At 31.4% G+C, this 23938-nt stretch overlaps 1 protein-coding gene across 5 annotated transcripts in view; it reads right to left on the bottom strand.

Moving 5' to 3' along the window:
- Positions 1 to 22010, bottom strand: part of LOC124371157 (serendipity locus protein alpha-like) — a 56097-nt gene extending 34087 nt beyond the window's left edge. For 3 of the 5 annotated variants that reach the window (XM_046829483.1, XM_046829488.1, XM_046829493.1), the window contains exons 1-4: positions 21793 to 22008; positions 16885 to 17001; positions 2301 to 2533; positions 2119 to 2172 (exon numbers count right to left, since the gene is read on the bottom strand). In XM_046829483.1, coding sequence (XP_046685439.1) covers positions 2119 to 2172; positions 2301 to 2510 — 264 coding nt within the window. In that variant the 5' untranslated portion in view covers positions 2511 to 2533; positions 16885 to 17001; positions 21793 to 22008. Of the gene's footprint in view, positions 1 to 2118; positions 2173 to 2300; positions 2534 to 16884; positions 17002 to 21792 lie in introns of all 5 variants that reach the window. The other 2 variants (XM_046829477.1, XM_046829472.1) reach the window with 2 other exon arrangements.
- Positions 22011 to 23938: the final 1928 nt, after the last annotated feature.

Raw genomic sequence — 23938 nt, 5'->3', positions numbered from 1 at the left:
TCTACATAAAACCTATTGGATTCTTACAACTATTTTGGAACAAAAAATAGTATATCGGTCCAACCATCCTTAGGTGACATAATTTACCAGCAAATATTATAATAAATAAAAATTACAGCCTGTAATTTTTATTTATGTAGATGAAAGCACATTATGTATAAAATATTGTTACTTTTTTAACATATTTTAAATTTGATCAATTATTTCGTAATAAAAATATTGAAGAATCCTTGATAAATTGATACCGCTATGTTTCGAGTTAATCATGTACTGAGTATCAGAATCGGTTTACATTGAACAGCTGATCAAATCTAACAAAGTCGGACTAACACTTTACAACTTGGTTCAAACATAAATTTATAACATGTGTTTCCTGCAATGCATTTCTTATGTGAACTTAGAAACTTTAGAGGCCAGTGGGGTGTAGTCCTGATGCCAGAAAGAAAAATTTTTATAGAGCACATGATAATATCTATGTACCAAATTTCATGTCTCTATCTGTCATGGTTTTTGCTGGGAGTAGATGAGTGAGTGTGTCAATGAGAACATGTCCTTTTATATAAGCAGGCTGTCTACAAATTACTATATCAAACTCCACTATTTGACTTATCAGGTCGAAATGAATAAGAAATGCCATATAAAGTATGGGTCCTATCTTGCTTTGTTTACTGTCTGTCTATCTATTTGTTAGGAAATATTTATCTTTAAACTGAATAAAGGTATAAAATTCAAACTTTGTAAAATGTTTATTCTAATCAGGATCTATTTTTAAAAGTTTCATACAAATATCATATCATGCTTCAAAATGGTGGCCATACATAAATTATGAAACATACTTAGATACAGTAGATGTTGTTCTGCCTAATTTATCTTTAAGGTTTGCTAATGTGTTTGAACTAAATACCAGTTATAATAAAGAATTTACATAATTTCATTAATCATATTTTTTATACCGTGAATGATTTAGTCAACAACAATAAGCAACAAGTAATACCCAAACTATAAAATGTAACAATCAACTAAAAATTTTAGAAATTAAAAATTAAGTTAATTGATCTTCCTTAGTAAATTAACTCATTTAAAGTAAAATATACATAATAATAAATGTGTGTAAACTAATTATTGTACAATGACTGGTATTTGGTAACAATAAATACACAAAAATTAAAGACCAATTCGGCAATAAAACATATAATGAAAGCAGGAAAGTATTTTATAACAATTGTTCAAATATGATAAAAATTAGTAAGTTATATCACCTGTTAGTTATTACAATCAGCTGAAAATTAACCAACACTTAACACATTCACAACAACTAATTTCCGGACTTTTTAATATGCAGTAAAACTTTTTAATAATACAACAAAAGCAAAAATCCGTAATCTTTATTTTACTTTAATCATCTAAGAATAATGAGATAATTGTGTAGGCTCCACAATTTTGCACAAATTCATTTCAATTTTTTTTCAATGTTTCTCTATGTACTTCAAGAGGTACCTAAAAATTAATTAAAATTAAGCGCAGATCAAATTTAAAAAAACCATCAAGACAGGCAAATAATAAAAACGCAACAAGGAAATGCATAAGAAAAAGGTATATTGATGGAACATGGCATAAATGTTAGATAAATAAATAAATATATTTTTCAGGTTGAAAACAATAAACACATGGGTAAACTTAAATAATGTTTTGCAGAATAAATTAATAGTTTTTTTTTTAATTTGTAGTATGATTAATGAACAAAAAAATTTTGAAACTTACAAGCATATAAGAAGATTTAATTTTTTTAGAAAATTTATATTTTTTTGATCGTTCAATTACTACTGTTCTTCAATTACTATGTTTTTACAATAGTTGCATTATTTTTGTTGTATTTTTCTATTGTAAATTTGTACTAATGTTTGTTACACAATTATTTTAAATAAGGACACATATTATTTTTGTTGTAATAAGACAAAACTAACATATTTTCTAAATTAAAACTAGCAGGCTTTAAGTTTTCTAGTAAAGTTTTTAAAGTATTTCTTATCATAAATCTATACACAGTATCCACAAAATACTCTATCAAACTTAACCAACTGATTTAATTAAATCTGATGATTATAAGTAAAGACTTACTCTACAAGGTGGACTGCAAAGTAGAGAGCGGAAGAGAGTCAACACCTTGATTACCTGACTGACACAAAGCCCCACCTTGCCACGATACAATTGGTTGTGAGGCTGAGATACTGCTGTTTGGACCAGTGCCAGACATACAGAGAGACTCTTCAGCCAGTCCTGAAACATGTTACAGTTAGTACCTGACTGACACAAAGCCCCACCTTGCCACGATACAATTGGTTGTGAGGCTGAGATACTGCTGTTTGGACCAGTGCCAGACATACAGAGAGACTCTTCAGCCAGTCCTGAAACATGTTACAGTTAGTACCTGACTGACACAAAGCCCCACCTTGCCACGATACAATTGGTTGTGAGGCTGAGATACTGCTGTTTGGACCAGTGCCAGACATACAGAGAGACTCTTCAGCCAGTCCTGAAACATGTTACAGTTAGTACCTGACTGACACAAAGCCCCACCTTGCCACGATACAATTGGTTGTGAGGCTGAGATACTGCTGTTTGGACCAGTGCCAGACACACAGAGAGACTCCTCAGCCAGTCCTGAAACATGTTACAGTTAGTACCTGACTGACACAAAGCCAAATAATCAATAATCAAGTACCACGTTTAGTGCTATAGAAGAGCTGATTTAGAGGTTTTCAGTTTTCTTTTCTCTTGTTAGCAATGTATTGTTTGCATACATTATTACTCAACAATGCTGTCTAAATTACATAATGGCTGTCTTGAAAATCTGGGAAAGTTACATAGGAAAAAGCTATCCCTCACAGTTTGCCTGTGTTTATTTGCAGATGATACAAAATTAAAATATCATACAATTCCCAAGAAAAAATTGGAAAGCATTGACAAAGACCAAATTACACAATATTTAGCAATTTAAAACTGTTACAATCGTATACTAACACACTCGCTACCAAAGTGAAAGGGCATAGTAGTCTAATGTGATGCAGCAACATCTAATTTGAATCTAAATATACTTTTATACTACAACAACAACAAAATTAGAATAATTCTTGGCTAGGTTATTGATTTTGTAGGGAAAAATAGATTCATAGAACTCAAGATCGTGACAATTTAGATGGATTTTATGTATACTTCAAACTGTAGTATCTGTTAAGGAACTAGCTTGTTAGCTCTTTGCAAGGTGAAGGACATGGCTAGAACACTAAAGTCCAAAATCGTAATGTTATTTATTTTATTTTAATAAGACCTAACAGGGCTTTCTTAAATAGTGCTGTTGTCAGTTGTGTTATAACTTTTGGTAGATAGATCCAAGAGATTTTAAACTTTGGTACTCAGATTCCTCTTGGTCCAAGGAAAAAACACTATTGATTTTGGGATCAAAAGGTCAAAGGACAGTCCGTCTATCTGTTTCTGCCCTCTGTGTGATAACTCGTGATAGAAAGGTCCTGGAGATTTGAACTTTCTACATAGGTCTCTTGATCCAAGTAAAAGCCCTATTGATTTATAGGTGAAGATGTCAAAGGGCAATCCATCAATCTGTCTGCGCAAAACTTGATATAAAAGTCCTATAAAATTGAAATTTTATACATATAGGTTTTTCTTGGTCAAAGAAACAACCCTATTGATTTTTGGGTCAACAGTTCAAAAGGCAGTCCATCCGTATATCTGTGCAATAACTTGATATAACAGACCTAGAAACCAGAAACATATAGGTTTCTCTTGGTTGATCCAAGGAAGAATCCCACTGAATTTTGGGTCAACAGTTCAAATGGCAATTCATCCAACTATCTGCCTGTTTATACGATAAACTTTTGTTAGGTCCCTTGGTATTCCGTTGTATTGTTTTATATGTGTATGTTATATTATTTTTATATTTTATATGCATTCTATAACAAAGGTATAGTTTCTTATTTATGATGTCATTTATGGGACATTTTGTAACCTGGTGAATAAAGAGATTCTGATTGTGTAAAGTGGATTACTATATTTGGTATACAAGTTTTATAACAATTAATAAGTATTCTTATCTCCGTCAAATCCAAAAATAACCTTGAGGTGTTCATCGAACTATCTGCCTGTTTATACGATAAACTTTTGTTAGGTCCCTTGGTATTCCGTTGTATTGTTTTATATGTGTATGTTATATTATTTTTATATTTTATATGCATTCTATAACAAAGGTATAGTTTCTTATTTATGATGTCATTTATGGGACATTTTGTAAACTGGTGAATAAAGAGATTCTGATTGTGTAAAGTGGATTACTATATTTGGTATACAAGTTTTATGACAATTAATTAGTATTCTTATCTCCATCAAATCCAGAAATAACCTTGAGGTATTTTAGATATCATTCCATCATCAGACTATAGCATAAAATTGCATGCACCGAATTACTTGCTTTTGTAGTTAAAACCACATAACACACTTAACACAACAAGTAAACTAACAAACACTTATTTCACAGACAACTTTGTATGGCTACAATACAGCACAACAGTAGACCGTGACATGAACAGTTAGACAACAGGGTACGTAATCTACACCCCTGTACAGCACCCAGCGTTCAGTAGGAACAGCTGATTCAGATTGATTTTTAAATGAGCATGGCATTAAAAATTATGTTGGAAAGAAAATTATTTTTTTATTTAAAATGTTATTTGATGCGTCTTTGTTTTTAAATGCCTTGTACACTTTTTATATTGCTCTAATGTGTTTAAAACATTTCCTTTCCCAAATATGTGTAGCACTTTTAGACCTTGGTTAACCTTAAGCATATAATGGTTTGTATTGTATAGGTGTTGTGCAAAACCTTTTATTCTGTAGTCTGTTGACAGAATAATATCCGAAACATGTAAATTTTTACAACACCTCAGTGTTGTTTTTGGATCTGACAGAGGTAAGAATACCTAATTAATTATCAATTTAATTCAAAATGCACATTGCCAATCAATTAAAAACTAAGTTTTATGTTTGCCTATATCATTATTGTGTTTGTTATTAATAAAGACATTAATTCATGATTCAAGACAATACATACAAAGGTTTATCAACAAAATGACAACTAGTGTAACTGGACAGCTGCTGGCCAATACACTAATATGACATGACTCACAGTAGTATCTCATCTGACATCAGAATAGTGGAAACACACTGATGCTATCTAATGGTCTAATGGTTGTATGGTGTGTGGCACACACTCAGAAATGTCTTACAAGTATGTGTTTTCTTCCAAAGAACTCCTTCTGACTGTTGTGTTTGCTACAAGTAAGTAGATTGAATTCATTTTATATTAAATGTCTGTATAAACAACATTATGTAATAAAAAAACAAGCTGTGTATAAATGTATAAAATTCAACATTTAAAATCAATTTAATAAAATTTAGTTTCATTATTGCAACTCTACAAACATGTTTAATACTTTTGTTCACTATGTTCATTAGATTTAAATACTTATCCACCAAATCCAAATTTTTGTAATGATGAACTGATTACCTTGGTTTCTAGCATTTACAAATATTACATACACTTAAAACTAAACTAATATGTTCTATAAACAAATATTAAACAAAAACTGACAGCACCAATAATGCACTTCCGTGCATCATGATGAGTGGAGATTTATCATGATTGACTGATAATATTAACCAATCATCAGTCAACACAACTTCTTTATCACAGGCTGCCAGGTTTCAATAATCTGACGCACAAGTGTCCTATACTCTTCTCTGATTTCTCCTTTGCCATTAGGTCCAAAAATATTAAACTCCTGTTGTTTTCAACTCCTACGGTAAACTTGATGTTGGGATGTGAGACTTTTATATTTCTATGAATTCATCTAAGCTGTTTTTAACATGCTATCAAACTGCCCACATCATCTACTTAGTTAGCAATCTAAAAATTCAACTTATTCTGTACCCCTTTCAGTACGAACTAAGTTTTCAAAATAAGTTTGTCACTGCAAGTCACAATCGTTACCCCATTGCTGCTGCATCAATTTGTCCATAGAAGTTATAATTACAACAAAAATAGGTTGACAGAGGAATATTTCAGCCACTTATGGTAATTCTTAAGATTTTATTTCCTTAATTATTTTAACTGTTTCCTAAATTGTTTGTATTTTGGTTAATGGTTCTATGTTTGTGTAACAGCAAACATGTAACAACTTAGAGATATATTTGATTAAATTATATGTTGGTGACAATAGGTTTCATTTCAATAATAAAATGATACTTATCACTTTAATAAGTATATAATAAGGGAACTAAAAACAAAACAAAAAATTTATGTTCCTAATTTTTAAACTATATTCCCAAAATAATAAGGGCCAAATATTACAACACGTTTATTAGTCACTAGATGAATATTTTAATCAATAGGAAAATTAGTATAAAAATAATTTAATCATAGATATTTTATATCTAACTACTTTTTGTGCACCAGTAGTGCACTTTACAACAAGTAGTACTAAGTAGTTAGTTGATTTATTTAGATGGACATAGTATTAATACAATGTTAATAATAGCTTTGATTTACTTGACACTATTTATTCTACATTTTGTACAACAAATGAAGATATAATTGATATGATTTGATAACAGTTTCAGTGTTAGTGATGGAGATCAAGACACAGCTGATATGTTGAAACTGACACATTATTTGCGACTTTATTTTGTATGTGTGCAGCGATACATCAGATTCTACCAAGCTTTCACCAACCCCTGCTTCATGGACTTGAACCTGTTTTTAACTTGTTATAACTGGTTTCAGTATTGGTGAAGGAGAACGAGATATTACACATTCTTTATCAGCACATTACATCCAAGCACAATGCGAATAGATTTTGGACAGGTGATTTGTCATAAATGCAAAACAATACTATAACTATCCTAAAATACAAAAACTTAACAATACAGATTACAAGCTTACAGTTATTTTCAACCAACTTGCTTTTACTTTTTTACTACACTGGTGTTATTTTTTTAATCAGTCAAAATTAAAATTAATCAATTTTTGTACAGAATGAAAAGGATTATAAATCAATAATGTCTTCAACTTTCCTTGAATTGATTTTCATTTAAACTTTTACAATAATTTGTTTTAACATTGCACAACTTCAACCCAAAGTACTGAGGAATCCTTGCACATAAATTAAGACAGTGTTTTGGTAACCTATATTTATTACTCTTTCTTGTATTGCTATCTTGTATGCTGCAATTTTGTACTTTCTGATGAACTATGTTTATTACAATGAATGTAGTAGAGTCTCGTAAGTGTACAGTTTTAGAGATGTAGCCTTGAAAAGTGTTTTATAAATATGTATAACACAATATAAATAAACCTTTTAACACTTTTTTTGTAAACTTTTATTTTTGTTACAATGTACATTTCGAAATCTGTGATTTCATCTTCAGGTACTAAAGTTAGTATCGAAATCACACTAAATCACAGATTTCGAAATGTACATTGTAACAAAAATAAAAGTTTACAAAAAAAGTGTTAAAAGGTTTATTTATATTGTGTTATACATATGTACAGTTTTGTTTAATTAATATTTTAAAATTTTAAAAATGATTTTTGCATGAAGATCTTGGATGGGAATTTGTTATGATACATATTAACCGTTTTTGGAGTCTAATACAGTTTTAATTTCTCAATGCCTGGCCCCACAACACAACACAATACCATATCTAAGAATGGACTCTACATAGCCGTGGGAAACAACTTTATTAATTGTATCCAAAGAAACAGTATATCACAAGTGCAAAAAGACAAAAGCTATTGATTTAAGTTTCTTCTGTAGATATTCTAGATGAACCTTCCAATTAATGTTACAATCTAGATATACGCCTTTATGAATTAAGAAGAATTTATGTGATTTTGTAAAATTAGGAAGATCTTTGCTTTTCTGTTTACCAGTATTTTTAACTGAAAATTTAATTACTTGAGTTTTAGTAACATTCGATTTTAACCCATGGGCAATAAACCAAGTCATTTAATTTATAACAACTGGAAGTGTTTCTAACAAATCTATTGTGGTTGTTTTTTTTTAATCGCTGTTGTATCATTAGCAAATAGAATTAAGTTCTAACTAATGGCTACTGCACGATCATTGATATATATTAAGAATAAGAGTGGTCCCAATATGGATTTTTGTGGTATGTCAAAGTTTCTGTTTCCCCAACCAGAGACATGTTTGATATCGGTAATTATTACTGTTTTCTGTCTTCTAGAATAAAGGTATGAGTCAATTATAGACAGAGAGGTACCTCTGACACCATAACCAAACATCTTTAACAGTAATACTGAGTGGTCCAGACAATAAAGAGCCTTAGACAAGTTATAGAACACCTGCAATGGCCTGCGACCTGTCCAAGGCTTCAGTAATTTCATTTATAGACTATATTAAGGCAGAACCTATGTTAGGCTTTTTTCTGAATCCATACTGTTTATAATAAAAAAGATAATTTGCTTCAAAGTATTTAAGTAACCTATAATTTACAATTTTTTCACATATCTTGGTAAAAATAAACATAACACTGACACGGGATGGTAGTTGTTAAATCTGTCTTCACACCTTTTTTGAAAACTGGTGAACTTTGAGAGTATTTCAATTTGTTCGGTAAAACCCCCTCTTTAAGACACTAATTTGTTATAAGTGATAAGAGGTTCAGCAATCACAGTTTCAGCAGCTTTAATAAGGGATATTGGCACCTAATCCCAACCAAACGATGTTTTATTTTTTAAGGAAAGGATCACTTTAGACACTTCCTCAATAAACAATGTACACCATTTACAGTGACCTTTAGTATATCAAAATTAATAACCGTACTAATATAAAAATCACTAAAAGACTTTGCAACAGATTTTCTTTAATTTGTATACTAGTGATTTCCAGAAAAGGCCCCTCTCAGCTTAAAGACTTTCTAATAGTTCTTTATTTACCACTTGCACCAATATTTTGGCATCTTTTAAAACATTCTTGAACACTTTTTAAAATATTTTAACGTAAATTAAAAAGTTTTAATTTTTGTTTTGCTTGGCTTCCCAGTTTAACTCTTGTTTTCTTTTACTTGATATTTTAATTCCCTCTACCCAATCTAGGACCAATGGCTTTGCTTTATTTTCTTTCTTTAGCAATTTATGGGGAGAGCAAGCATTACATTCTGTTAAAATATTACACAAATACTATTGTAATTAGTATTAATATCCATACTAATAGATGACAAAAACAATCATCATCTAGGGGGGGAGGGGTTTAGTGGTGGAGAGGACTTTATAGTCCTAACTTCACCTCTAATAAAGACATTTTTCATTTCATTTTACTCATGTCAAGACTTGGACTACGGTATTTGTTTTTAAATAATTTACAAACTTTATAGTTTTTCCTTTGTAACATTTTTTAACACACCTTTTTTCCTTTATTTAAATGACTATTACTTATTTGAAGAACATAACAAACAATGCATTGTAATCTGAAAGGCTGATTTTCTTATTAATTAGGCTTAAAATCTCATAACTTTTAAATGTAATTATATTGTTCAAACAAGTTCTTGATTGTTGATGAATAATTTCATCCAATATTATAATGGATGAAATTATTCTAGAAGTACAAGGAAACAGAGGAGCAGAAGAACTTAAGACGATAGCATATGCGGATGACATAATGATATGGGAAAATAGGGAAGAAGAGTTAGAACGAGAGTTGAACAAATGGGCAAAAGTGGCGAAGAAATATGGTTTAGAGATGAACATACAAAAATGTAAAGTAATGAAAGTAGAGAGAAGGGAAGGAAATAACAAAGACGTGTTAGTTGAAGGAAAAAGACTTGAAAAGGTGAAGAATTTCTGTTATTTAGGAAGTATCATAACAGATAGGAGCACAATAAGAGAAGAGATAGGAAACAGAATATGGAAGAGTGGAAAGTTTTTCAATATGGTGAAGAAGATTGTGTGGAGTTGGAACATTGGGAAAGAATCAAATCATTGATGTATAAATCTTATTTCCAACCAATTTTATTATATGGAGCAGAGACGTGGACGTGGACTAAAAATGATTTAAGCAGATTGCAAGCTGCAGAAATGATATTTTTAAGAGGGATAGAGAAGACTACAAGAAGAGATAGAATAAGGAAGGAAATAACCAGAGAAAGATTGCAGGTAGTTTCACTGCAAGAGACAATGGAAAGAAGAAAGAATACAGTGGATGGGGCATGTGAAGAGGATGGGAGATAATAGAATGCCTAGAATAGCACTGGAGAAGGAGGGAAGAGGAAGAAGACCAAGAGGAAGACCGAGAGGAAGATGGGAGGACCAAGTGTGGAAAGACATAGAGAGAAGGGGACTACAGAAAATGCAGGTGGAGGAAGAGGAGACCTGGAATGACAGACAAAAGTGGAGGAGGCTGTGTACGACGACCCGTGATAACGGAAACGTCAGATGATGATGATAATGAAACAAGTTCTTGAAAAACTAATAGAGTAACCCTCAGTGCAATTGTCTTTATTGACTATTATGTGCAATTTAGTCATTAACATTCAGAGTAAAACCATGACATTTGATTATTTCTTTAAAATGAGATAAAAAGATTTGTTTTATAAAACATTTATATTAAAGTCTCTAGCTATAATTACTATTTTATTCTTAACATCCTTTTTTAATGTGAAGTAGTTTTAGCATATTAAGCAAAAAATGTTCCTTATATTATAATCAGGTACTATATAAATAGACATAACAATGAAGTTAAAATTAATTAGTTTAACCGAAGAACATTCAAAACCCTTATCCTCTTTTAAAGACAACAACAAATCATGTCCAGTTTTAAATGTACAATTCTTTTCAACCAATAAATACTACTAGTAGTTTCTCTTACAAAAATATTTCCTACAACAAAGTAACAAAATATTTGTAGAATCGTTTTTTAGCCAATGCTGATTAAGTGAAATAACTTCAACCTTTAACAGTTTGAGGACACATATTCCCCAATACTAGGAATTTTACAATCTTCAATATTGCAACTTTGAGAATTAGAAATATAGTTGATTAAGTTATGTTTGTTACTGTTGATTCAATCAAGTTTTTTTAATGTTCCCGTTCACCATAGCAGGTGTTGAAAGTCCAAAAACCCCCTATAGACCATTAACCTTACATAAGTTACCTCCTCATAGTGTACTACTTTGTCCTTTCTTTAAAGTTTTTACTCTTATAGGAGTAGAGGAGCATTTCTCTTTTGAAGCACCAACATCACTCAAGCTCACTGACACATTGGCTTGCTCCGACTGGTCTCCCTCACTTGAGAATCCAAACAGCACTGTAGATAGGTTTTGATCTATTGGGTTGCTGTGATCTCTCGCTGAATCTCTTCCTTCAGTTGTTTTACGAAAGCTGAATAGCTAAGTCCATTGTAAAGAATTCCACCAGGATTCTTGTGTGTAACTACATTCACTGTTTAATTTGTACTGCATTAGAGTAGAATAATGTTCTTGACAAATGTTGCAACTGAAATGTGGTTCTGGGTGCACCCTATTGGAGAGCAAATTAAATTTGTGAACCTCCTAAATTTTAAATCTTCTGCCATCAAAGTAAAAGCTTTTTCATAGACTGTTATGGAAGGTTTCTTATAAAACTGTTTTCAGTTGGAGTCTGTAGAAGAAGTACTTGAAAACTCTGAGGTACTCATGGCAGACATGTAGATAGCGCTCTTAGACAACCAGGCACAGCTGTTAAGCCGAAACTGTCACATTACTTGCAACTTCTACTTTGACAAGGTGTGTGCATATGATAGAGACTCCAGATCTTACCGTGCTTTCACCAACCCTTGCTTCATAGACTTGAACATATTTTTAACTTATTATAACTAGTTTCAGTGTTGGTGAAGGAGAACGAGACACAGCTGTTAAGCCGAAACTGTCATATTGGTTGTGACTTCTACTTTGACAAGGTGTGTGCATATGATAGAGACTCCAGATCTTACCGTGCTTTCACCAACTCATGCTTCATAGACTTGAACATATTTTTAACTTATTATAACTAGTTTCAGTGTTGGTGAAGGAGAACGAGACACAGCTGTTAAGCCGAAACTGTCATATTGGTTGTGACTTCTACTTTGACAAGGTGTGTGCATATGATAGAGACTCCAGATCTTACCGTGCTTTCACCAACCCTTGCTTCATGGACCTTGTCAATAAGTGTGATGGGGCAAGTGAGTTTTTCTTATAATGCTTTTATTTTCTGATTTGATTGTTAGTGGTGGAATTTTTCAAACTCAACCGTCAACACCTGTGCAATATCACTAATTATTTTCTAGCAAGAGGCTCAATACAGGCCATTTCTTTTCTTAGACATAATGCCCTCTCATAAGCTGGATCAGGTGTGCTACAGTTTGAATGGCGTTTTGTTTTTGCCTAATGTAGAATCTAACAATTGGTTGGTGCTGATTTCTCTTATGACCACTATACAGTGTGTTCCAAATGTTATGCACACTGAAGGGATTATTATTTTTATATGGTGATATTTAGTTGTTACAGAATTATGAAATATGGTAAAACTTGAAACTAACAAGCTATTTTGTTAATCAATTATAAGAATGTCAGTAACAGTCATTTTTAGACTGACCTTCTCTGATAATTTCTATGTTTTACTAAACAGTTGATTCCAACACTGTGTGTTGTGAAATATCAGTCAGGTTTACCAACTATCCAAATAGTAGAATAAAAATTCCCTTCACACAACCATACAAAAATGGGTTTTTATGAATTATTTGATGAAAACCACGAGGGAAATTTAACAGATATGGTATTTTTGAAATCAGAAAAAAATTTACTTTTTTTTGATTAAGTAAAAAATGGATCATTACACTTTTAAAAATGACCATGATGGTCAAATTTTAGAATTATTAAATTTATCAAACCAATAGCAAAACAATTTGACCTTTAAATGTACAAAATTGGAGACCATAATTTTATTCAAGAAACTTTTATAGGGAAAATTGGAACCATCTTTACTTGTTGATGAGAATATGATCGTTTTGATGATATTTTTAGGTATTATTTTGGTCTGTCTCTCTCTTTTGTTACAGTTAAGTTAGACAAAAGAAATAAATCCTGGATTACAGATGATTTAAAGACGGCAAAACACAATATTATTACTCTTAGTACATTTTTAAGGGAAGAGACTAGCGAAGAGCTTAAAATGAGGTTTTAAAAAATAAAAAATAGGGTATACAGATAAAAATTTTATGATATAAAGAAAACTATTTTGACTATAAAATTAGACATTTAGAAAATATTTTGATAACAACATGAAAAATTATTTATAGAGAAACTAAAAAGGACTAATTACACACTAATGAAAAAATTGGTTTTAAATATTCACTTCCGGGGTTCACAAAAGGCCCTTCAGGCTTAAGTGCATGGTAATAGGCCGCTCCATACAAGAAGAAGAAATATTCACAATAAATTTATTTCAAGCCCATCTATTGTAAGTAATTTAACATTTATTTAATAGATGTATTTAATGATTTATTGAGTGAATTTCATCTGACACAGTCAATATTATCTCTTAGTTTTAATATAACTTCAAGTTTTGATGTTCCCAATAGGAAGAGAATAGAGTTGTTCAAGATTTTTTGATTATTTTTTTTAAACAAATGGTCAAATGGATACAATAAAGTTTTGGTTACTTTGTTAAAATTTGTTGATTCCTTTACTGAAGCATTCCTTTACTGATTTATTACATGTGGTAGATAAACTCTTCTTTTATTTCTGGAAAAAAAAGAAGAGTTTATCTTTAAAAACTTTGGCTTCATCTCAGTTTAAACGGAGGATCTGATGGAGATACGTGCATGACACTTTCGTCATCTTCCCTCATGGAGACACTGAACTTAACGAGATTTTGTCCCACATAAACAGCATTTCTCCCTTTATTCACCTTACCATGGAGGTAGAAGCCTAAAACAAACTTCCCTTTCTGGACGTGTATGTAGTAAGAGATAGGGACGTCCTTAAGACAACAGTTTATCGTAAGAAAACACACACGGACCAATATCTAAATTTTCAATCAAATCATCAAAAGTCTGTTAAAGAAGGAGTAGCATACTCATTGTATGACAAAGATTGGTTAAAACAAAAAATAGAAAATGTTGAATTGGATCTTTAAAAAAAAAACGGATACTCTCAGTCTATTATAAATAAGTGCAAAACAAACAATAAAGCAATCCAAGTCAAAGAAAGAAAACAAAGAAAAATGTATATACATGTCAATCTCTTTGTGTCAGGATTTTCAGGGAAAATTAGAAGATAGGCAGAAAATATAATATTAGAACCACTTTTAGAACATAAGGACTCAAAAAACTGTATTTACAGTATAAAATATTCTTGTAATAAGGAATATATAGGCAAGACAATAAGACCATTACATGTAAGAATTAAAGAACACGAAGAAAATACAAAAAAAGGACTAGTGGACTACTATATATATATAGTAAAAAATATTACTTTATAATATTTTTTCCACAAAACTGGCAAGAATAAGAAGAAAGGTAATGAACAATCATTACTAATTTATTTCAGAACTACTCTATTGTAGAACAATTTTGGAATAACATTTACAATAACCAATTGTAAATAGCTTTATATCCAGAGCTCTCGTGTTAAAAATTACAGCAGCCGCACATTAGTGGCCTAGGGTAGTACTACCCCACACCAGTAACTTGAATTGTAATGGGAGATATATCTCCAGTTATAACTCACGGATATTACTCGACAAAATCTAAAAATAACGGCCGGTTTAAATATATGTGTCTGAAATTACATACAATGTCTTACTTAAGAAAAGAATAGTGTGTTGTTCCTTTTATTATAATAACTTTTTCGTTACATATAATTAATTTTGAAAGTCGAAAGAGGCTGATCCATTTGAGTGCAAAGAATCAACTCAAATGTATGACCAATGACATCAATGTGATTATTTAGAATAAAACTTTTAGACAAATGTATGAATGTTGCAGAATATGTACCGGTCGGCTCTCTCTGGTTTTGTAGGAACTCTCCAACATTCTCTCCTGATCTTATCACCAAGATGAAGACTATGCTGAGAGGACGAGCAGGCCCACCTCGATGATACAATATCACAACTACAACTACACAACAAATTTCATAACATTTTGCTTCAGCAAAAGTTCATTTAGAGTAAGAATCTTTTATAATACAGTGTCAATAAATTTATAAATATATAACATATTAATATCCAGAAAGTGTTTAGTTATTGAAAATTAAAAGAATAATCACATTATAATCTCATTCTTTGAATCATGACAGTGATGTTAAGAACACAATGTGAATGTTTTTGTTTAGTTTATTTTTAGTTGTGTTTCTAGCTGGCTTTTAAAAACTTACTACCAATTAAGAAAGATACATAAAAGAATAACCATATAACATTTAAAAAACAAAAAAACAGAAACCAATTTAAATTTTATAACTCACATTTCAATACAAGTTGACTTAATATATTAAAGTACAATCAAAGGGCCTCCTCAAAATAATTTCAATACTTTTCTTAAGTCACTTCATATTCCACAAAGCTTCACGAAACCAGTCACTGCTAAAGTTGAAATATTCGTATGGCAAAGATCACTGACTAATAAAATAAAAACTACATGTATGCTCTCAAAATAAACTAAAATTAAATTTCTTTTAAACCCTCCAAACTAAAAACATTATATCTTGTTCCAAAATAACTTTTAAAAATTAATAAACACGTCAATACAAACTAAATTTAATTTTAAATTATTCTTAAATCAAACAAGTATCCTAATAAATCTTCAAGTTGTAACTATAGACAAGATAGGAATACAGCAGACTACGTACATGTCATAAAAAGGCTTTACTGAGGCTGCATACAAAAATTTCAAGTCTATAACTTGTTACTATGTCACATAATACAATTTCATATGATTGTACTCAGTATGTTTACAAATATATTTATAGGTATTTGTTGTTTTTTTCATTGCCATCATGCAGTAGCGTATAAAAAAATTATTTCAGAGAGAGCTGGCACAATAAGGGTTTTTGGGGGTATAAAATACAATAAAAACAGGGTCTCGGGATCTTTCCTTTATTGTCTAACTTTAAAATCTCATAACGTTCAGGAGCTGTATTGGACGTATTTATACATTAATGCTTGTATAAATTCTGAAGTGCCACTGTATTGTCAGTAACCGGAGCTAGTTTTACAAATACTTGGTTTAAGTATTGAATGAATAATAAACACAAATTTCACACATTATGATATATTATTACAACCAACAAGCATAAATCTGTCAAACACTTGTAATACTACCCATTTGTATTCTAGGTTTGAATACATAGGTTTTCGACTAAATTCTTAGAACTGAAATGGTTGCTGAGTACCAAACAAAAAACATATAAACAGGGGAATTAGACGATTAATTAGTTAGAAAATAGATTTTTTCAGGCTCATAAGAAAATTAATGTAATTTAACAATTGTTTCATAGAAAATAATATAATACTATCAATATATTGATAATATCATTGCAATGTTAATATATAAAGATTTTAAATGTGTATCCCTACAAAGAAATGTACACTTTTATGGATTAGGCTACTGAAACACTTTGAAAATTATTGTCTACAATAATTAATAGGAACACATTCCTCAAAGAGTAACTAATAGCTTATTATAAGATAATTGATCTGTCATAAATATTCTTCAGTTCAGTATCATAAGTTGACTGGTACCATGGACAAGTAGTGATCTTTATCAGCTGAAAACAGTAGTTTACCTTAAATTGATTGGTAAAATGTAGTTGAGATGTACAACACCGTTCGAGTTCCTGGAGCTTCTGCAAACATATGTCCATTTGTGCAGAGAAATTGGATGATTCATGGGGTGACATAACCTATTAAACAAATAAGAAAACCTCTTGAAATTTAACTTTATATCAGGCTAAATAAGTCGAAAATCATATTAATATTAAATCACTTTTATATATTAAAAAAGATTAACTTACTAATCATATAAGAAAAAATCAAAGAGGCTAAGCAAATCTACATGGAATAAATTTGGTAATATAAAGGGCTAAGTTTTGTGAACTTTAAAATAAGCTATTTTGTGCATTAACTCATTTGTCTTTCATAAAAAACCATTACGTGATAAATATTACTCTGGATTCAAAATTTTCATGACAGAACTTTTCCACAAAAAGTTCCGTGTCACCTTAATATTATTTAACTTTTTCTTATTGCAAGGGTCGTTCCACCCAGACCAACCTTGTCATCTACACAGACTATATTCTTTCTGCGTTTAATCGAAGACATCAAGTGGACAGCATTTATTTAGACCTTTCCAAGGCATTTGACAAGATTAGTCACTCACTTCTGATTTCCAAGCTCGAAGGATATGGTTTCTGCGGACTCTCTCTAGAATGGTTCAAGAGCTATTTAAGTGGACGCTCGCTGAGGGTCAAACTTGGAAACCATTTGTCTGAAGAATTTCCTCCCACCTCAGGTGTCCCACAGGGGTCCAAGCTTGGCCCTATTCTTTTCAACTTGTTTGTCAACGACATCATCAGCCACCTATCATCGGAATATCTCCTCTTCGCAGATGACCTCAAGATATTCAAAGAAATTTACTCTCGTGATGACTGTCTCAATCTTCAACGTGATCTGAACCTAATTGCTGAGTGGTGCGATGATAATAAGATGGTCATTAACTCAACCAAATGTCTTACAATCACCTTCTGTCGTCTGAAGAATCCTGTTGCTTTCAATTACACTGTATCCGGCGACATCAAGCGAGTGACCTCGATAAACGACCTTGGAGTAAGTTTGACTACAAATTTGTCAACCGATGCACACATTGATGCGGTATCCTTGAAGGCAAACAAAATGCTAGGATTCATTTTTCGAATGTCTAGAGGGACGTTCGGTGACGAGACACTACTGCTCTTGTATAAGGCTTTAGTTCGGCCTAATCTGGAATATTGTACTCTTGTTTGGTCCCCTCATTACGCATCTCATATTCACAAACTACAGAGTATTCAAAACAAATTTTGCAGACTTCTAGGAGTCCGGAGAGGTGCAGCCTATTGGGAGGTCTCTGTCCCCGCACTTGAGCAGGAATTTCTTCTGCCTACGCTGGAGTGCAGAAGGAGAATGTTTGATATTATTTTCCTGCACAAGCTTATCAACGGGGCGATCGATTCACCAGAGCTTCTGAGTAGGATATCCCTCTTGGTGCCTGCTGGAACCAGATCCAGGAATATGTTTTCAACCTGCCACCACTCAAACAATTACAGCTATCACGGTCCTATTGCTCGACTTCATAGGCGTGGAAACAGCATTCCTTCCGATGGTGATATGTTTTATGACAGCATCGCACACCTTAACCCTTTTAGCCCCGGCGTCCGACATATCGGACAGAGGTGGTCTAGCTAAAATGCCTAACGTCCGATATACCGGACGTCTCGAGAATTTAATGTAGCTGGCTAATAATATGTCCAAATGCCATCAGTTTCGGTATAGTAGTCGGTGAAGAAACGGGCTACATGCAAAAACAATAAACCTTCCAATTGGCATCGTATTTCGTCGTCATTGAGCGTAGTTTATTTGTCGATGTAAGTTGTCAGACGACTTCAGTTGCATTGTTGTTATATGCTAACTTATAACCTCAATTAGTTTGCGTGATTGAAAGCGGTTGTTTTTCGTGTGATTTATTGTATTATTAGTAAAAAAAAACATGAGTAAACGTCGTAGAGAAAAGTTACCAGTGAGTGAAAACACTTTGATAAACACTGGTAGTTTGGGATTATACCGACCACACCCATACATGAATCGTTATTTGACATTTTGCTTCTACTGATTACTAGATTAGCGTAGAACAATATTTCGTCAATATAAAACAGGAATTGTCTTATCGCAAACCCCTCCCCATCCTCAGACAGAGGTCAAAGTCGAGCGGTCTAGTAGATAAGTGATTGCAGAGTCCCGCCGCGCGGCCTGCCGTAATCGGGATTCTCAAGAAAGATAAGATAACAGCGACAAAAATACCGATCACAATACCTGGAAATGCTTGTTGATTAATGGAATGTTAGTTCTGTTACTCAACTACATCGTTTTATAACGTTCTAAGTTTATTGAAAAAGGTTTAAGCGTTGGGGGCATATAACGGAATCTGACCCCATTCCCAAAGTACCATAAAATGTATATATTGTAAATATTATTTCTTTTACTTTTTTGAAAAATTAAACAAGTTTTAGTCTTACAAACCATTACAATCAGTTTGTGTTATTTTACAATTGTTATTTTTTCAAAAAGTGCAAAAACAAGTAAACATATCACTGTATACTTCTACTGACGTGTATGTGGAAATATATGAAGAAGTGCTTATGCAGCAATACAATTAATTGGATATATCTCCTGCATTTATCAAGGAAAGTTCTTAAAATTTTGTGTGTGTAGTAAGAAATATGTGTACAACAAAATTGCTTCATTTTTTCAGGGGCTACAATTTTTTTTCTACCGTTTATGTATGTCCAAACTATAAAAAATAAAAAAAATAAAAAAAATTTTATATATAAATACGCTAAAAAAACAAATCATTCTGTAAAAGTACTTTCTAACTATTACATCTAAGAGTACACTTATTTGTGAACAATTTAAAACAAAAACCTAAAAATTATCTTCAAAAATAAGAAAACTAGATGAATTTTCCCTCAATTCTGCACTACGGTCCCCTTATCGCCATGGGCTTTCTGGCAAGTCCATGGAAAAATGGCTGGGGTTAAAAGGGTTAAAAAGAGACTGCAACAGTAATGAGTGATAGAGTTTTTTCCCCTTAATATCAGTTGGAGATGATGTTTGTGATTTTTCACTATTGTAACATTATTTCACAAATCTTAATACTTATTTATTATTCCACTGCATAATCACTACTTTCTGTAATTTAATTAGTTGTTATTTATTTTGTTGATGTTATATTTAAGTTGCATGAAAATGTTGTGAAATTATTGTATATTGGCGGATGCCGTTGAAATAATAATAAATAAATAAATCAGGCTTTAACAGAATATTGATCAAATCAATAAGAAAAGTCAGAAATATGTGTAGAAAATATCTTATACTGATAAAAGTAAGCATATTATGCTCATATACCATATCAATTTTTGTTTTACTTTTTTATGTTTTTAATATTTTCCATTAACCTTTTGATTCAACAATATTATTTATTAGGCTATTAAAAAAATTGCATATAATTTACTGTGCAAAATGTGGTATTACATTTAAATAAAATAATAATTATAGGTAACCTGTAATTTAAAAATGTAGGCAATTCGTAGTATGTTGACACAATAACCTTAATATGATGACATTTAGGATTAGGCCTATTAGCCTATATTTTAAATTAACAACGGTGCTTAGTAAAACTACTTATTACTCGATTTTTCTTATTTGTTGTAGCAAAAAAACTGATACACTATTTACAATATTACGTAGCAAGAATAACAATTCTCATTATTCATAAAATTTCCTGTTTTTGAGTTATTACAATTTGAACATTGTTTATACCCATCATTTTGAATTTTCATACCCGTCCTGAGAGAATTTTTATAAATTTCCAAGAAACTTTGAATTTTTCAACCCAACCTTTATTCAATTTATACATAGGCTAGACTAACTTATATGCTGATTAATTTCTAAAAAAATAAACACTTAACTAACCAACGTAGGACTGAGTTAACTTACTGAGTGACTATATATATACAATTTATTTTTTTAATTTTTAACAGATAAATCATGCTGTGAAGTTAGATAGAATAGTTTATGGACTTCTTTTTTAATGTCACTATCAGTTAATTTGCATCTAACTTACTAGCATCTATTTGTGACAATAACTGGCAAAATTCCTTAACGGAGATTGTATAGAAGCCGGTCAACTCAGAAGATGTGTTGTGACAAACAACCAATAGTAATGATGTTTTAGAATCTTATTCATAATCTTTCCAATAAATTTTTAGCCTGTATGATTGATAAGACAAACTAGATAGCCATAAATTCTCGAGTAGGCCTATCTTTCGATCGACAACACAAACTCAAGAATTTATGGCTATCTAGTTTTTCTTATCAATCATACAGGCTAAAAATTTATTGGAAAGATTATGAATGGGATTCCAAAACATCATTACTGTTGGTTGTTTGTCACAACACATCCGAAAAATTGACCATTGACCGCCTTCTCTACAATCTATAATCCCAACATCCAGTAATTTAAAAGTTGCCTCTCAAAGAGTTAATTATAGTTTATAAACTAATACTTATATATTGTTTAATGTGGGTTTTCTTCCCAATTAAGCTAGTATTCAAATGATAGTTATACCATAAGTCTCTTTTTTGACATCCTAAATTTTGCTGTCAAAGACTTATTAGCTTTTATAAAAAGAATATAAAATAGTATGTAAAAATAAAAATTGATGTATTTCACTGGTTATTATTAGCCTAATCTATAAGTAATGTATGTATAAAATAACCCTAAATATCATAGGCTTATCAACAAAAAATAAGTGTTTTTAATTCAATTAAAACCGAAGAATTTTTAATTAAAACATATTTAGGGATAAAATAACCCTAAAACTGAGAAGAATAAAACTGAATCCTGTACTAATTAAATGGTTTCATAACACTACAATACTCACTCCTAAGCCCTAATCCCAAGTTTGAATGAAATATTTTAATAACAAAATGACGGAAGAAAATTACAATAAAAAAATATCTTGTAAACTTTTGACAGTTGGCGGCAACCGCGTAAATGTAATCTGCAGGTCAAGCAACTGTACAACGGTGGTATAATTTGTAATGCCAAGACAAAGGAAAAGGTTTTTGGGTCTGTTCCGTGACTGAGTAAAATGTAATCAAAAATGGATATATTATGTCATAACATGTTGCAAAAAGTACAAACAATAAGCAAACGTAAAATACATTTACTTACAAAGAGGTTTTCTATCGAGTATTGCATGATTATGACATTAATGAGCAATATATTTACATATACAGCATTACTGTAATAAATCTTTTGATCAAATTTTAACATATTTTAATGTTAAAGTATCTAATATGTATGAATTAAAGCTTAAATGTATTAATTTATTTATTACAAGCTAAAACCTAATCCATTTACAATATATATATATATATATATATATATATATATATATATATATATATATATATATATATATATAAATTAATAAAAGCTGTAAAATGATACAATACCAAGAGGTGCAAACGTTTAAAAAAATACCATAATAAACAAATACACAAGTACAGTTACTAAACTAGAACACGAACATTTGTATTAATAGAACAACATTTAACAATACACACGCAGTAACAACTGAAAAGAATAACCCAACAGTAAGAATAAATAGCTATTACATATTATAACAATGTCACAAACAACAATACACGCTCCAAGGATACATCAACCAAAAAGGCTATGATAGAGACTGCTGTTGGACCAGACCCAGAAACAATTATTGGATAACTTAATGGTCGATCTCAACGTGCATCAATGTTATATTTTATAATCTACAGGAGTCTACCAGATCTAACGTAAAAAGTAGATCACGACCTGCAACACACATATAAATTAGTCATGGCCTTGAACCTGAATTGGCCTATTGAACAAGTAAGGTTGATGTGGGGAAGACCGGTATTATTGATGCAGAAGGCGTCAGGGACCATAAAGCGGTGAAGAAAATGGACCACAAGTTGATATATTGTTGTTTAAACGTTGAAATATAGAAAAGGGGCCAAAAATGATCGTTTACATGGATTTTTAAAAATTCAACCTAGAAAGTGCTGTTGAAGCAGTAGCTGAGATTGACTGTCAGAGCAATGCACATTGATGGGGTTGATAATATTGAGCATTTTATCACTACCGTATAAAAAGAGTATTTGATTCACAAATGCTCCAGTCCAATGTTAAATTAACATACAAACTCCGTAAAATATATAGGAAAACCAAAAATAATATAGATTGGGAGAATTTTAAAGTACGTACAATCAACTAAATGAGTTGGTGGGAAGAGCAAATAGAGCTTTTTCGCTGAGAAACTATCCCCTTACGAGGAACCCCGAAGATTAGAAACCTTGATGACATCAATCAGTACTTTGTTAATATGGGGAATGGAAATAAAGCAAGTAATGAAGAAAACTGAATCGATAAGCTTGCTTTTATGCTGTCACGCAATATGATATAAAATCAAAACTAAATGAAATAAAATCAGGAGCAGGACGATAGTGATGAAATGTCCATCTCAATAATTAAGCTCGGGTGTCTGTATGCCGGAGTGCGATTATTCATCTGACGAATGAATCATTGAAGAGCGGTGTGTTCCCGCAGAGCTGGAAAATGAGTATTGATCATCTATTGCAAAGTGTTGAACAACATGAGACCCATCATGCTTTTACCAGCACTATCAAATATTCTGGAAAAGATGCACTCCAAATGGTACTGTATATGAACGAAGAAAACATATTACCGCAAACACAATCTGGATTTAGAAAAAAAATCCTATAACATGTACTGCCCTAGTAAATGTGTTCGGTAATTTATAAATATAAGATAAAGGGGTGTTCACTTCACGTGTGATGGTGGACTACTCTCAAATATTTGATTCCCATGACCATGAACTGTTTTGCTCTAAGATGCATTTTTATAGCTTTGTTGATAATTCAATCGAGTGGGTAAATCATGTCTAGGAAACCGACGACAGGTTACAAATATGGGAAGTGAGATGTCAATGTGTGCCTCAGGGAAGTTGTCTTAGATCTATACTG

Source organism: Homalodisca vitripennis, chromosome 1 (assembly GCF_021130785.1).
Source record: "Homalodisca vitripennis isolate AUS2020 chromosome 1, UT_GWSS_2.1, whole genome shotgun sequence".
NCBI lineage: Eukaryota > Metazoa > Arthropoda > Insecta > Hemiptera > Cicadellidae > Homalodisca > Homalodisca vitripennis.
This window is presented reverse-complemented; position numbering and strand designations above follow the sequence as displayed.